The following is a 12,830-nucleotide window of genomic DNA, read 5'->3' on the forward strand; positions in this document are numbered from 1 at the left end:
AACTCACATCCTGGTTTGACATCTCCCAATAGGGCCGCTCTCCGTATGACATCACCTCCCACATGACAATGCCATAGCTCCACGTGTCACTGGCTGAGGAGAACTTCCTGTAGGCGATGGCCTCTGGAGATGTCCATCGGATTGGGATCTTTCCACCCTGTACACAGAATCGGACACAATTCCCTTCAGTGCACTACCCAGCACACAGAGACTCCCTGCTATTTTGACCCACTGTTAATAAAATAGAACTAGAATATAACTATGGTTTTATAACATTAAGATATGCAATACAAAATGTATGCATATCACCATGTACAACACATCATTTATTCTGGCCATTTGAAGGTTAGTTTGTCCTTCAATTTTTTTTTTCAGTGCTGTAACCTTCTTCATGAAATAATAAACTAGATTATTCACATGTAACTGCAATATTTAAACCAGGCTAAGTAGGAAAGCACTATATCCATGAAATAGATTAGTGTTTTAGAATTGAAAATGTTACTGTTGCCACATATTAGGCTAAATTACAAAGCAAAATCTCCAAAACCAGCTCTATAAATGTCAAAAACTTTCAATTAGCATCAGTTGAATACTTAATTTTAAATACAAATAATATCTTATTTAAATTCACTGTGCAAGTATTACCCTATATAATTTACTAATTTAATTAGGAAAGGATCACACCTAAAGATGCAAATGAACATGTAATATATACAGCTGTCATAGGTTACGCAAATATCTAATTCTGTGCACCTTTTCTCTCTCATTTTTAACCTATACATATTTTTTAATAGAACATGTGTTGTTTGCTGGTTGCTTGTTGGCTTTACAGTTTGTGCAGTCTGCTAGCTTGAGCATGAGTGAATACTATTGAGTACCGAGTGCACAACTCTTTAAATTTGATTTTCGAAGTACAACACGGACTGAACACAGTAAATAGGTGGTAACTGGTGCAGAACTGGATTTGCAGCCTGGTCATAAGCTTGCATAGTGAGTCAGTCAGTCTGGGTGAATGCTTCCTGACTGCAAGATGTCCATTATCTTTAACAGATTACACATGAAGAACTAGACTGGCTTTTCAGAATGTCCCTGGCAGTCACAATCACAACTTCTCAAAACAAATATCAAAGTGAAACACAGGGCTTTTGAAAAAGAAAAAGCATAAAATGTTTCTGCCAAGGTATTGCAATTTAATCTCCTGTAGCTCAGATGTAGCAATATGGGCTGGTTCAGTATAAAAACATAACAAACTGAAGTGTAGCAACATAACAATTACACTGCATTACATAGGAGTAATAATAATAATTTTAATATTTATAGCTAATCGTTTTTATGAAAAACTGCTGTGTAATTAATTTGAAACATTTAATATTGTAAATTACTAAGGAAAGCTGGGCACACTCTGGACAAGCGCCACTTTCACATTGCACCACTAGAGGACAGTGTTGTTCAGAGCACGTTGAAATTAAGAGCACATTGAACTTAACCTAAGTACTCAGTAGCAGAAAGTTCCAGGCTTCTCGAAGTTCATAATTATGTAATTAATTAAGAGTGGCATATTATTAAAGTTCCAATTAGCCTTATCTGCACTTGGATCACACAATTATTCTGATACTGAGAGACAAGTGAACAATTTAATCATCTTGGAGCTTTTAGTGTTAATCAATTCATAAATCTAAATGACGCCTTTCAACGTCGATGTCACATATTCAATATTATCATCCAACACAGCTTTATATCTGGGGCGGTCGAGAATTGTTCAGTGAGACATCCACTAACCAAATTAAACCATGAATTGCTATATATGACAAGTCCAGAAAGAAGACTGAATTAAAATGGCATCAGCACATAAGTGTTTTCATTGAAGTACATTTCCATGTAGGTTAACATCTGGGTGGCAGGATAGCATAATGGTTATGGAACTGGCCTTGTAACATAAAACTTGTGCCACTGTACACTTGGGCAAGGTACTAAACCCAAAGGTCTTTATTGAAGTACTTAGCTGTATTAATGGATTGTCTGTGAAAATAATATATAGTCTGTGTGAGTCGCTCTGGTTAACAGAGTCTGCTATATACTGTAACGTAATAAATGAAAAGGATGGCCATTGCCTGTGCTTTCATCCTAGCTGTGAAACCTTCACGTCACTTTTGCAGGGACTTGATCAATGTGTCTGTCTGCCTCTGCGCTTTCCACACAAGGGGGAAAAAAACATAATTCCACACAAATCCTCAATGTCTATTTATTTTTTCTGTGACCAATCCAGCCAGCATCATCTGTGTGCTGATACTGTATCTTTGTCATGCAGAAAAAGGCTTACACCCCCAGAATGCAATAGCTCCCACAGCAGCAGCGGTGAAGTAGGGGTCACACAGTGTCGGTTGTGTTTGCGGGGCTCTATCTCTCCTTCCACACAAGACTGTAAGGACAGCTGTTCTCAATCCCAGAGCAAACCGATTCAGCACAGAGCCAAGCGATAGAATACCGCACAGAGACAAGCAAGGGCGTTAGAAACATTGTGAGGAACCAGGACGTGCGGCTCCGTTCTGCATTAACTGCCAGTTACAGCCGAATCCCTTAGAGGTTGACTTCTGCCAGTTTTTCACTTGCATGGTGGGAGAATGAGGTCAGTGCCAAAGACAAATTCATTCAGGGAGGGAGGGGTGGGGTGAGCGCGCTAATGTCAAATTTCGTGACAACGCCCCTCTTTGACCTACTGCTATTTCATCACATATGGAGTGAGCTACTATCTATATTAAGCTATCTATCATTCTAAGCTAAATATCATACTATCTATATTAAGCTTAGTAGCTAGCATAATGTTGAGTTGGTAGTTTTGTTGAAGTAACTATTGTAGTTGTTTCATGCCTGCATTACTTAGTTTATTGGACGGTTGTTGAGTGGGCAGTTGTATTATTCTGTGTTTCTGATGTGATTAGTGCAGTTTGGCCTTCTACTGTTTTGCCAATTAGCTGGGCGTTTTCCCATGGCAGCAAAGTTTTGGTTGCCGTGGCAGTGGTGTTTATTAATCAGCTGACTGAGCAGCTGAGTAGAAGAGCTCCTTTGCAGCTGCGCTGTTCAATTAGCTGTCAGTGGTGCTATTTAAGTAGCCCTGAAGTACCGCATGTCGCGCTAGCCTCGTCTGGGCAAAGGCTGTTTCTGCAGGAGTCCATCAAGGGAGGACCTACGTAAAACCAAATGAACGGTGTATTATTATGTAGGCTACTGTGTTATTATTGTGAATTACTCACACCGTGTATAATGGTTCTCGGTGGAGGCTATTTTGCTTGCATTTAATGTTTTATTGTTGCGCTTGCACTCACTGGGCCGGGAATGTTATTAGCCAAGTCAAGCACTGTTGCTTACATAACTCAGATAACTGGAAGGTCTTAAATATTATTTCATATTTAGTAATTCTGGATAAGAGCGTCTACTAAATTAATGCAATGTAAGTGGTATTAAAAGCATCAGAAAAGCCAATCCACTTCTTGAAATGAATACATGGCTAAAGTGAATAAATACATCACTGAACGCTTAACGACTCAAAATCATTATTTCTTTTCCAAAAGAAAAATACAATATTAAATACAGGAAATTATTATATTATTCAGTCTCAATGACCTTTTATCCAGAAAGCAACAAAACTGTCATACTGCTCACAGGAGAATTTGGTATTGGTCTTTTGTAGACTGTTTTGCTTACAAAAGGTACATGCCGATTTACATTTGAATCAATCAGCGGTGCATCTGTTTAGTGGCTGCCAATGAGGACTTTGAAATTGTATTCCATTATTCATTTAACAGGTCCATTGTGGCTTACAATGAAAGTGAGCATAAGTGCATCACCCAGTGTTACATATAATTATTTGTATTAGAGACAGACCTGGCAAAGAACCATCTATGCTATGCTAACCAGAAACAAAAATACAAATCCTGAATACATTCATAATACATCCATAACAATCTCTAAGTAGAAAGACATAAAACTCCAAACAGACTACAACCTGAACAGAAAGGTATTGTGACTGGGAGAGGTGACCAGCAGCGAGGGGACGGCCAGTCGAAATAAAGTCGCGAGCTAACGCATAATGTACACAACTCGTGTAGCGCCAGCTGGAGCAGCGGTTTATAAGATATACGAGTGTGACCTTCTGGGAGTTCAGCCCCTCGAGGGGGGGCTTGCACTGACCGTGGTGGTGTAGGCGGCCTCGGGGTCGTCCTCCAGCACCCGGGACAGGCCGAAATCGGACACCTTGCACACCAGGTTGCTGTTGACCAGGATGTTGCGGGCGGCCAGGTCCCGGTGGACGTAGCCCATGTCCGAGAGGTACTTCATGCCCGAGGCGATGCCACGCAGCATGCCCACCAGCTGGATCACCGTGAAGTGGCCGTCGTGCTTCTGTGGGGAGAAGAGGGAGATTCAAAATTCAAAAGGGATTCAAAAGGGATTAGGGCAAAGAAGAGGGAGAGAGAGCAAGAGAGAGCAAGACAGAGAGAGACGGAGACAGATAGAGAGCGAGACAGAGGGAGAGATAGCAAGAGAGTGAGACAGACAGAGAGAGAGAGAGAAGAGAGAAAGAGAGAGAGAGAGACAGAGAGAAAGAGTGAGACAGACAGAGAGAGTGAGAGAGACCTGGCTGCAGGGGCAGAGAGGACAGGCTGTGCTCCCACTGCAATCAGGGGGCAGTGGAGACAGAGCTGCACTTCCTCACAGAATGCACAGAATATGAGGACATAAGAAAAAATGTATTTTCTAAAATTGGAACAATTTCACCGAAAGTTTCTAATTACAATAATCTCGAAAAACTCCCCTACATACTCGGGGAGAAAAAAAGAATGTGTGGCATTGGCTGCAAGATATGTGGCCTCCTGTCACAAAATGAGGGACAACCAGTGAGGCACCATCTCCGTTATCTGTATTGTTAGTAGTCTTTATTTTTATTATTGTCCTTATTAGTGTTTGTCATTTATCATGTAGATTGTCTGTAGGTTTGGCTTTGGTTATTTATTTGTTTGTTAATTTATGGTATTAATCATGTCTTATTTGTTATTGTTAATTGTTTAATTGTGAATTACTTTGGCAATATTGTTATATACAGTCATGCCAATAAAGCAATATTGAATTGAACTGAGTGAGAGAGAGAGAGATAGAGAGAGAGAGAGAGAGGGAGAGAGAGATTTGAGATTTAAAACCCCTTTTATTGGGACATTGTTCAACCACAAAAATTACTGTACTTCAAAATAAAAATAATATACAAGCAACATAAAGAGAAAAACAATTAACAAACTAACCACAGGCAGAAAAGAGAGAATAGATAGAGAAAAGAGAGAGAGAGAGAGGGGGAGAGGGGGGGAGAGAGAGAGAGAGAGAGAGAGAGAGCGCTGGCCCGGTGGTCTGACTTTGAAGCCGTTCACTCAGGACGGACGGTAAACCCTGACAGCTTGCTATTGACAGCCGCGTGACAGCACAGCGGGGGACTGAGCAATCAGCAGCCTGTCACTCTGTCATCACTCAACATCCTCCGTCAAATCTTCACTGAATGTATAAAAAGATTCAGCGCGTTCAGTTTTACACACATGAAGACGGGGCTAAAGAAATCATTCTGAAATGACGTTACTTTGCAGTTATTCTGAAGGAAATAAGTGGGAAAACTACACGTCAACCTCTTAAACTCTGCCGTAATGTGTATCTACTGATTTACTGAGTGATTGATTGATTTCAGTGCCTTTCACAATCTCAGATGCCAAATCCATACGAGATGACGCAGAGGATACTGCCATTTTATAACCATTAAAATTCAGGATGTTTGGTCTTTTATGGAAAGTGTAAGACAAGCTATTTTTAACTGGTGCGTCTACATCTAACATGAATGTATGGGAAGCAGATTCCCAAAACCATTAACAATTAAACACCAGGAAAGAAAACATTCAATCGCTCATCAATAAACAGTGATGATATTACCGTGTGTTCTTAAGACAATGGCTGGTATTAGCATTGTAGTAGAGTATGGAACATTCGCATTTGTCCTGTTTGGGTTCCCTTTTACAACAGTCTTCTTCTGAGTCACTTTGACCTGCTTTTAGCAAAGTTACCCATATTTAGAATTCCACTGCTAATGTCGTACAATTGATCTGTTTACAACACCAGGGGACATGCTCTTCCTTAGGGAGTTTAGTCATTGAAAACACAACAGCAACGTTATCGGTGATTTAAGGGTAATATATTTTTTTAGGGAACAATACAAAGACATATCAGATGTTATACGGTAAAAAAAAAATGGCCAGGTCTATTGCGAGTGTTGAGATAAGACCGCTCTGGAGTTTTCATCTGTCTTAACTTTAAATGAGATAATGTTCAAGGAATACCACGGCATTACAAAAGAGGCCTTCCCGTGCACTGTCCCACCATCAATCACAGCTCTCATCTGCACACGACAGAGCTGCGATTAAGCAGGCCGGAGTTCGCAGACTGCGGCTGTTTCAGCAAAAGCAGCGGGATGGGCTATTTTTAAACGCGCGCGCGACTGCGTATCTGCTCCCAAGGACGTGTCTGGGAACCAACGTTTATTCAGGTAGCACGAACCAGCAGTGGAAGACTCATCGGTTTGCGAATCAATAAACATTTTAAAGAGACCCTGGGGGAAAAAAGTGTCTCCATTTAACATATCCTCTCTCTAGGTTTTCCATTCTGTGAAGGCATAAATTCTCACCCTCAGAAAAGAGTCCAGGGAGCCGTTTTCCATGAACTCCACCACGATCATGGCTGGCTGACCTGCAGAGGGAGCAGAAAAGGAGAATGGTCATGAAGCTGGGAGTGTGTAACGGTGTAGTGTAATGGTTAGCGAACAAAGCTTGTAAACGCAGAGCCTGCATGTTCGATTCTCATGTAGGACAATGGCATTGTACCATTGAGCAAGTGCTCAAATGCCTACATGTGTGATGAAATCAGCTTTCAAACCCTTTAAAGGTTACAGGAATCAAAGGACTGCAAGTCTTAAGAAGTGCAATGAGGCTTCGATTGCCTTGCGCTTCAGGCAGATTCAAACGGTGGAGAAGATGAAGGCGATTCAGCAGTTCGTGACCTGGTCAATGACGAAATTCCGCAGATTCAAGCGGTAAAGATGTCCAGATGAGCAGAACCACACGATCAAGAAGACCAGGTTAACACAACTCAACATGAGTTATGTTCATCCTTAGATTGTCACTGACTCAAAATGCCAGCACCCTATAATTTTTTTAGATGCACTGGAAATGATTACAGAGTTTTACCTGAAACAGTAACACTGTTTGTAAGTCTTTATAATGCCTGAATTGGTTCTAAATCATGGCGTTATCCAACTCGGTAATCTAGAGTTAAATAGTATCAAAGTAAGTATTGTGATTTTCCTTCTTCCTGTGTGAACGAGGCCATCTAACAATCGCCCAAATCAAACTTTTATATTGGATATTGTGCTGAGATAAAGCAGCAGTAGGACACTCTAGCAGAGCTGTACGCCATTTCATCAGTCAGAGAGGGCGGGGCAGCGAGAGCTGGACTAGATCATCGATCAGCTGCTGAACCGAACATCGCCCTGCCCTCCTCGCGTTTTCGGTTCATAATCTAAGATGACAGAGACTGCACTATTTAAAAAAAAAAAAAATATGATTGTGAATCATGAGAGAGCAAACTGCCTCAGTGAGTGGTTCCGGGAGAAAAATGGCCATGCCGTGGTTCCAAGTCCGGGAGAAAGAGAAATAAATTCAGGAGAATAACTCTAAATGTTATCTGGGTGCTTATTCAACGTCAGCGCGAGAACAGAGCTCAGCAGAATCAATTTGCCGAAATCGTCCTCAATGACACGGACTCTGACATTTCCCACGTACGCGGCCGAACAACATAAGTGCGTTCAAAATCCCGGTTTTACAGCACTCATAACTAGCCGACGGCACAGCTCTGACAAGCAATGTTTTACATTACTCATGCATGTTTCATTCAAATCACTCGGAAATGATCTTCCAATGCTTAGAAAAAGGTTTTAAACTGTCAGCATGAACGTAATTTAGATATTAAAAGCCAAATAATACAACATTAAGTGCATTTTGTAATTCTTTATCTTTCTATCAAGAAGCTGGAGGACAGAATAAAGCAGACAAAAATGTGTGTGCTGTTACAGAAACCATAGCCTCTTTATACTGAATATTGTTTTCTGAAAATCCTCAGAGTAAAATCACCTGCCACCAGTAGAGATGTGAATATATTTAAGCCGTTGCACCTGCATTACTTTCTACCATAACCTGGACACAGTGCAAAGGTACAGTACACTATGGACAGAGAAAGACAGAGAGGGAAAGGGAGCAAGAGGGAGGGAGGGAGGTAGGGAGAGAGCGAGAGAGAGAAAGAGGCAGCAAGCAGACTCCTTGTGTGTGTGTGTGTGTGTGTGTGTGTGTGTGTGTGTGTATGTTTGTGTGCGATGGCAGCAGTGCACTCTGCAGTACCGGGACACACACTGCCTGAGTGAACGCATGTGGGCGGCATTATCCAGTATCAGGGACAGACAGATCACCCAGACGACTCACTTCCTCATGTCACCCCCAGCTGTCAGCAGCTTGCGATCCTGCATGCATGTGTGTGTGTGTGTGTGTGTGTGTGTGCGCACATGTATGTGTGTGTGTGTGTGTGTATGTGGCAGGAGGGCTCACGCTTGACAGAGTGGCCTTATGGGAGCAGGGAAACAGTAGCTCTGCATGCTCATGCAGCTGGAATATGAGCTTATGGTTCCCTGACCTAAAATCATCACCACCTCCATCTCAGAGACTGTGTTTTACTGAATCTGCTTGTGCTGTATTCTGTGTTATTCATACGCACCCACACACATAGTTATGTATAATATACACAGTATACACATAGGTATATATGTATATATTCACATAGATCAGGGGTTTTCTGAAGAGGCCAGCATGGATAAACGACATGCTGTGCCCAATGGGAATGACCCTCCATTGATACTCATAGTCCTCATCATTGACGGCACTGCTTTTGTATTATTCTATTACAGGTGTACAGTCTAAACTATGCAGAATGCAAAGGAAATGAGTTTCAAAAGTCAAATTTCTTCCAGAACCACCCCCCCCCCCCTCCCCCGACCCCCCACCCCCCACCAGCTGCATTTGGACTGGTCCCACACACACTCATGTGATCATGTTCAACTCTTCAACTCGCAGGTTCAACTTTTCAAACTACGCGGAGTGACAGCGTGTCCTCCCAAGTAATGGATTCGGGCGTCACGAAGGGAGCGAACGCGTCGCGCGGCACAGTGCTCTCGGCGTGTCTGACTGCTGTCACAGCTGACACGCCGCAGAAACAACGGCCTGAACTTTGAATCACCCGCTTGTCTCCTCTCTCAAAGGCGCTGGAAACGTGAGTCATCGAGCGTCTAGTCAAAAATGTCAATTGAATCCCGTTACACGGATTACTTGAATGCAGACAGGAAACTGTTAATGACCACTTTGCCTTTAGCCATTGTACATGGAACAAGCTTTGAATCACATATCGGAGTTACATATGAATGTGGCTCACTGTGGTTCGGTTTGGGTAAGAGGCCGGCTACATTTATACCAGGTAACATAGAGGAATTAGCATGTTTAATGCTCGTACCACATAAGGCAGCGCGACTCAACTCCAGGTCCTGCGGGCTGCAGTGTCTGCTGGTATATGTTCCAGCCATGCGCTACACCACCAGATTTCACTAATTATTTTACCTCCTTAACTCGTTAGTGAAATCAGGTGGTGTAGCGCACGGCTGGAGCAAATACAGTACCTGCAGGCACTGCAGCTTTCAGGACCTGGAGTTGTATGGCCTTAGTGCAAGGGCTTACTCTGAGCTGGAAACAAAAGGAAACAAAAAACAGGCCGGATCTCACAGCGAGGAAAGTGAAGTTACACAAAGAGAGTATGACCTCTCTGTAAAGACTACAGTCGCCTCTGCTTTCGCCATCAGGGACACTGGGGGCTAATAGATCGAAAAATACCAATATTATTCCTCTCTGCCCCAGGGGAAGGACAGCAATTATTTTCAACCCTGTAAACAATGAAAAGCACAATTTATTTCTTTCTTGAATAAAGTGGAAAATTCTTCTGACAACAGGTCCATTATGAGACCACTTATCCTGGTGGGTTTAGAGATGTTTCTCTAATGAAGAAAATAATTATTCACAATTTAAATGGAATATGCTTGACCAGGCTGCATAAAAAAATGCAATTACAGAGATGCAATTACAATATAAACACTTATTTTATTTACTGTTTATTATTCTTGCTTTTTCCCACAAATTATTATTAATTGCTTTATGCAGTTCCTTGGTCTAACTCGTCTACAGGTCTGATGCTAATTGGTTGACAGAAATTGGATGAGTATTGGATGGGAGAGGTGACTTTCTCAACGTGACTCTTGTACTTTAACCACCACATCAGCCCTCTGTTTGTATTTGCTGGCTGAGGTCATCTTATCACAACCTAACATACTCTGCAGTATTTTTGGACCAATGACATTTCACCTGTAATCAATGATGATGTCACCTTTAATCAAACATTCCTGGCACTGCGTCCTTCCAGTAGAGCTTGCCTAATTAAGTCATTTATTATTTACTTCACTGACAGAAATAACCATAATGAGTTAGTATCTAGAATGATGATGATCTCGAATGAGACTTTCAATACAGCAAGCTTATTGAATGTACATAGTGAGTCAGAATGACAAGCATCATCATAATCACAAGCATCGTCTTCATCATTATAGTCATCTTCCTCATCAACATTGATTCTGCCCGCTCCCTATTTGCTGTTCCATATTCACAGATATTTCCTTGGCTTCAGACACAGATTCCTTAGATTCACCAGATATGTTACCGCTTCATTCCCTCTATTTCTCTCTGCTTCTTAACTACAGGAGGTCCTATTTGGTAACCTGGTAACCATCCAGTTGAAGTCTGTGGTGGGTGTTAAAATGCAGTACTGAATGCCCATTGCCCAGGAATGGTCATGCTCCTTAAAGAATTCCCTGACAAATTTTCAAACGCCTCAGCTTCAACAGAAGGGAGACACAGCTTAAAATGTGAACAGGATGGAGCTGGGTATCCTGTGCATACTGTGCTTTAGATCAGTGTGGCTCATGGGACAGAGCAAACAACCCCCCCCCCCCCCCAGTATATTCCCTGTGCACACAGTGGGTCTCGGCTAATACTGACACAGCAGGGGCAGTTGTGTCTAAAGGACACAACGGCGTTGACTGTCAGTCCCAAACCTTTATTTGCCAGTCAGTTTAACTCTGGTGTGAAATGGAGGCTAAAGGAACCTGGCTCCTCACATCTTCCCAGGGATGGCTGAGAAAATAAAAATAGGAGAGAAACTACAGCAGAGGGGCTACCTGCATTCTGTCTCTGTAGGATTAGCCTACACTATTGTAGTGCTCCCAGATAGTTCCCATTTTACCTCCACGCACCTGGGACATTGTTTAGACCACTAGGAGAATGGACCAAAGCAAAGCCCCAACTCAACAGACAGAGTATATACTGCATATGTATAAACAAATGACAAAGGTGATTAGTAAGACAGCACACAAAATCTTGGAACACATCTTTCTTGGGCGTGTTTGTGATTATCTGTGTTTTGGTATGGGTTGCCATGGACAGTTGATTATAACATCTAATAGCTTGCAATGCTTTGATGCTGAGATGTATTTGCACCCGTCATTAGCCACGTCTGATCTGTAACCACAAGCAGTGAGTGACGGCTTTTATAGCCTTGAGCAAGTCGCTTATCCTGTGTTTGCTTTAATCAACGACCAGGCATGTGATAGCTGTCAGATGTCAGCAGTGAAAAAAAAACACGATCAATAAATGACAATCAATAAATCAATGGAGCCTACGAACATAAAGGTTGGCAGGACTTATTTTATATAATTACTTCCTGGCTTCAGCCTTCACCTCACGTTCAGAAGGACAGAACAGACATGTTTCGGTTATAGGCTAAAAGCACATTTTTACGACTACGAAATAAATCAGTCCACCTTCACTTCGCACGGCGGCGTTTAAAGTCAGCTCTTCACCCAGCGTGGCGACACGGGTTATTGTGTGCCAACGCAACACGTGACGTGACTGAAATGTGCTGTGAGACGCTCGGTTGCCAAGTCAAACGCCCGTCCGCGACGCCTTACTTTTGGTGACGACGCCCTCCAGCCTGATGATGTTGGGGTGGTCGAACTGGCCCATGATGCTCGCCTCTCGCAGGAAGTCCCGCCTCTGCCGCTCCACGTACCCGCCCTTCAGGGTCTTTATCGCCACGGGGATCTCTCTCTTACCGGGACATCGAAGTCGCCCGCTGCAGACCTCCCCGAATTCACCTGAATCGCACAAGCAGAAGTTTCGCTTCATGAGACTAGCATTTGCAGGTGTTAGCAAGGAAAACATAAAGCTTTTTTTATACTTTAAAAAAAACACTTCCATCTGGCAAAACTTTACTGATGATTTTCGGTCTATGACCATCATTGGATATAGGACGTAAAAAGGATATGCAATAGCTTTCTCCCTTATGTCTCCATCAGTGGTTCTTGAACTCAGTGAGCCATAACCCATTTAAAGAATGACCCACCTCTGATGTTCAAATATGGGACTACATGTCAAAACAACTGCATGTACACTAAGAAGTGCATGTAACAGGAGACACGTTTAAATTGACTGACTTGAATTTCAGTTGGAAGCCTGTATTTTAAACAAGTTATTATATTCCATCTCAACACTTCCTGTAATCCATCATTGGGTCCCAACTCCCATGTTTGAGAACCACTGGTGCACACA

General features: G+C 42.4%; 1 protein-coding gene across 1 annotated transcript in view; it reads right to left on the minus strand.

Annotated features, from left to right (window-relative positions):
- LOC118224250 (ephrin type-A receptor 6-like) overlaps positions 1–12,830 on the minus strand; it is a 174,690-nt gene that overhangs the window by 4,394 nt on the left and 157,466 nt on the right. Inside the window, exons 11-14 of the mRNA XM_035411571.1 lie at positions 12,191–12,376; positions 6,710–6,771; positions 4,189–4,398; positions 8–157 (exon numbers count right to left, since the gene is read on the minus strand). Coding sequence (XP_035267462.1) covers positions 8–157; positions 4,189–4,398; positions 6,710–6,771; positions 12,191–12,376 — 608 coding nt within the window. The remainder of the gene's footprint in view (positions 1–7; positions 158–4,188; positions 4,399–6,709; positions 6,772–12,190; positions 12,377–12,830) is intronic.

This window comes from Anguilla anguilla, chromosome 3 (genome assembly GCF_013347855.1).
Source record: "Anguilla anguilla isolate fAngAng1 chromosome 3, fAngAng1.pri, whole genome shotgun sequence".
Taxonomy (NCBI): Eukaryota; Metazoa; Chordata; class Actinopteri; order Anguilliformes; family Anguillidae; genus Anguilla; species Anguilla anguilla.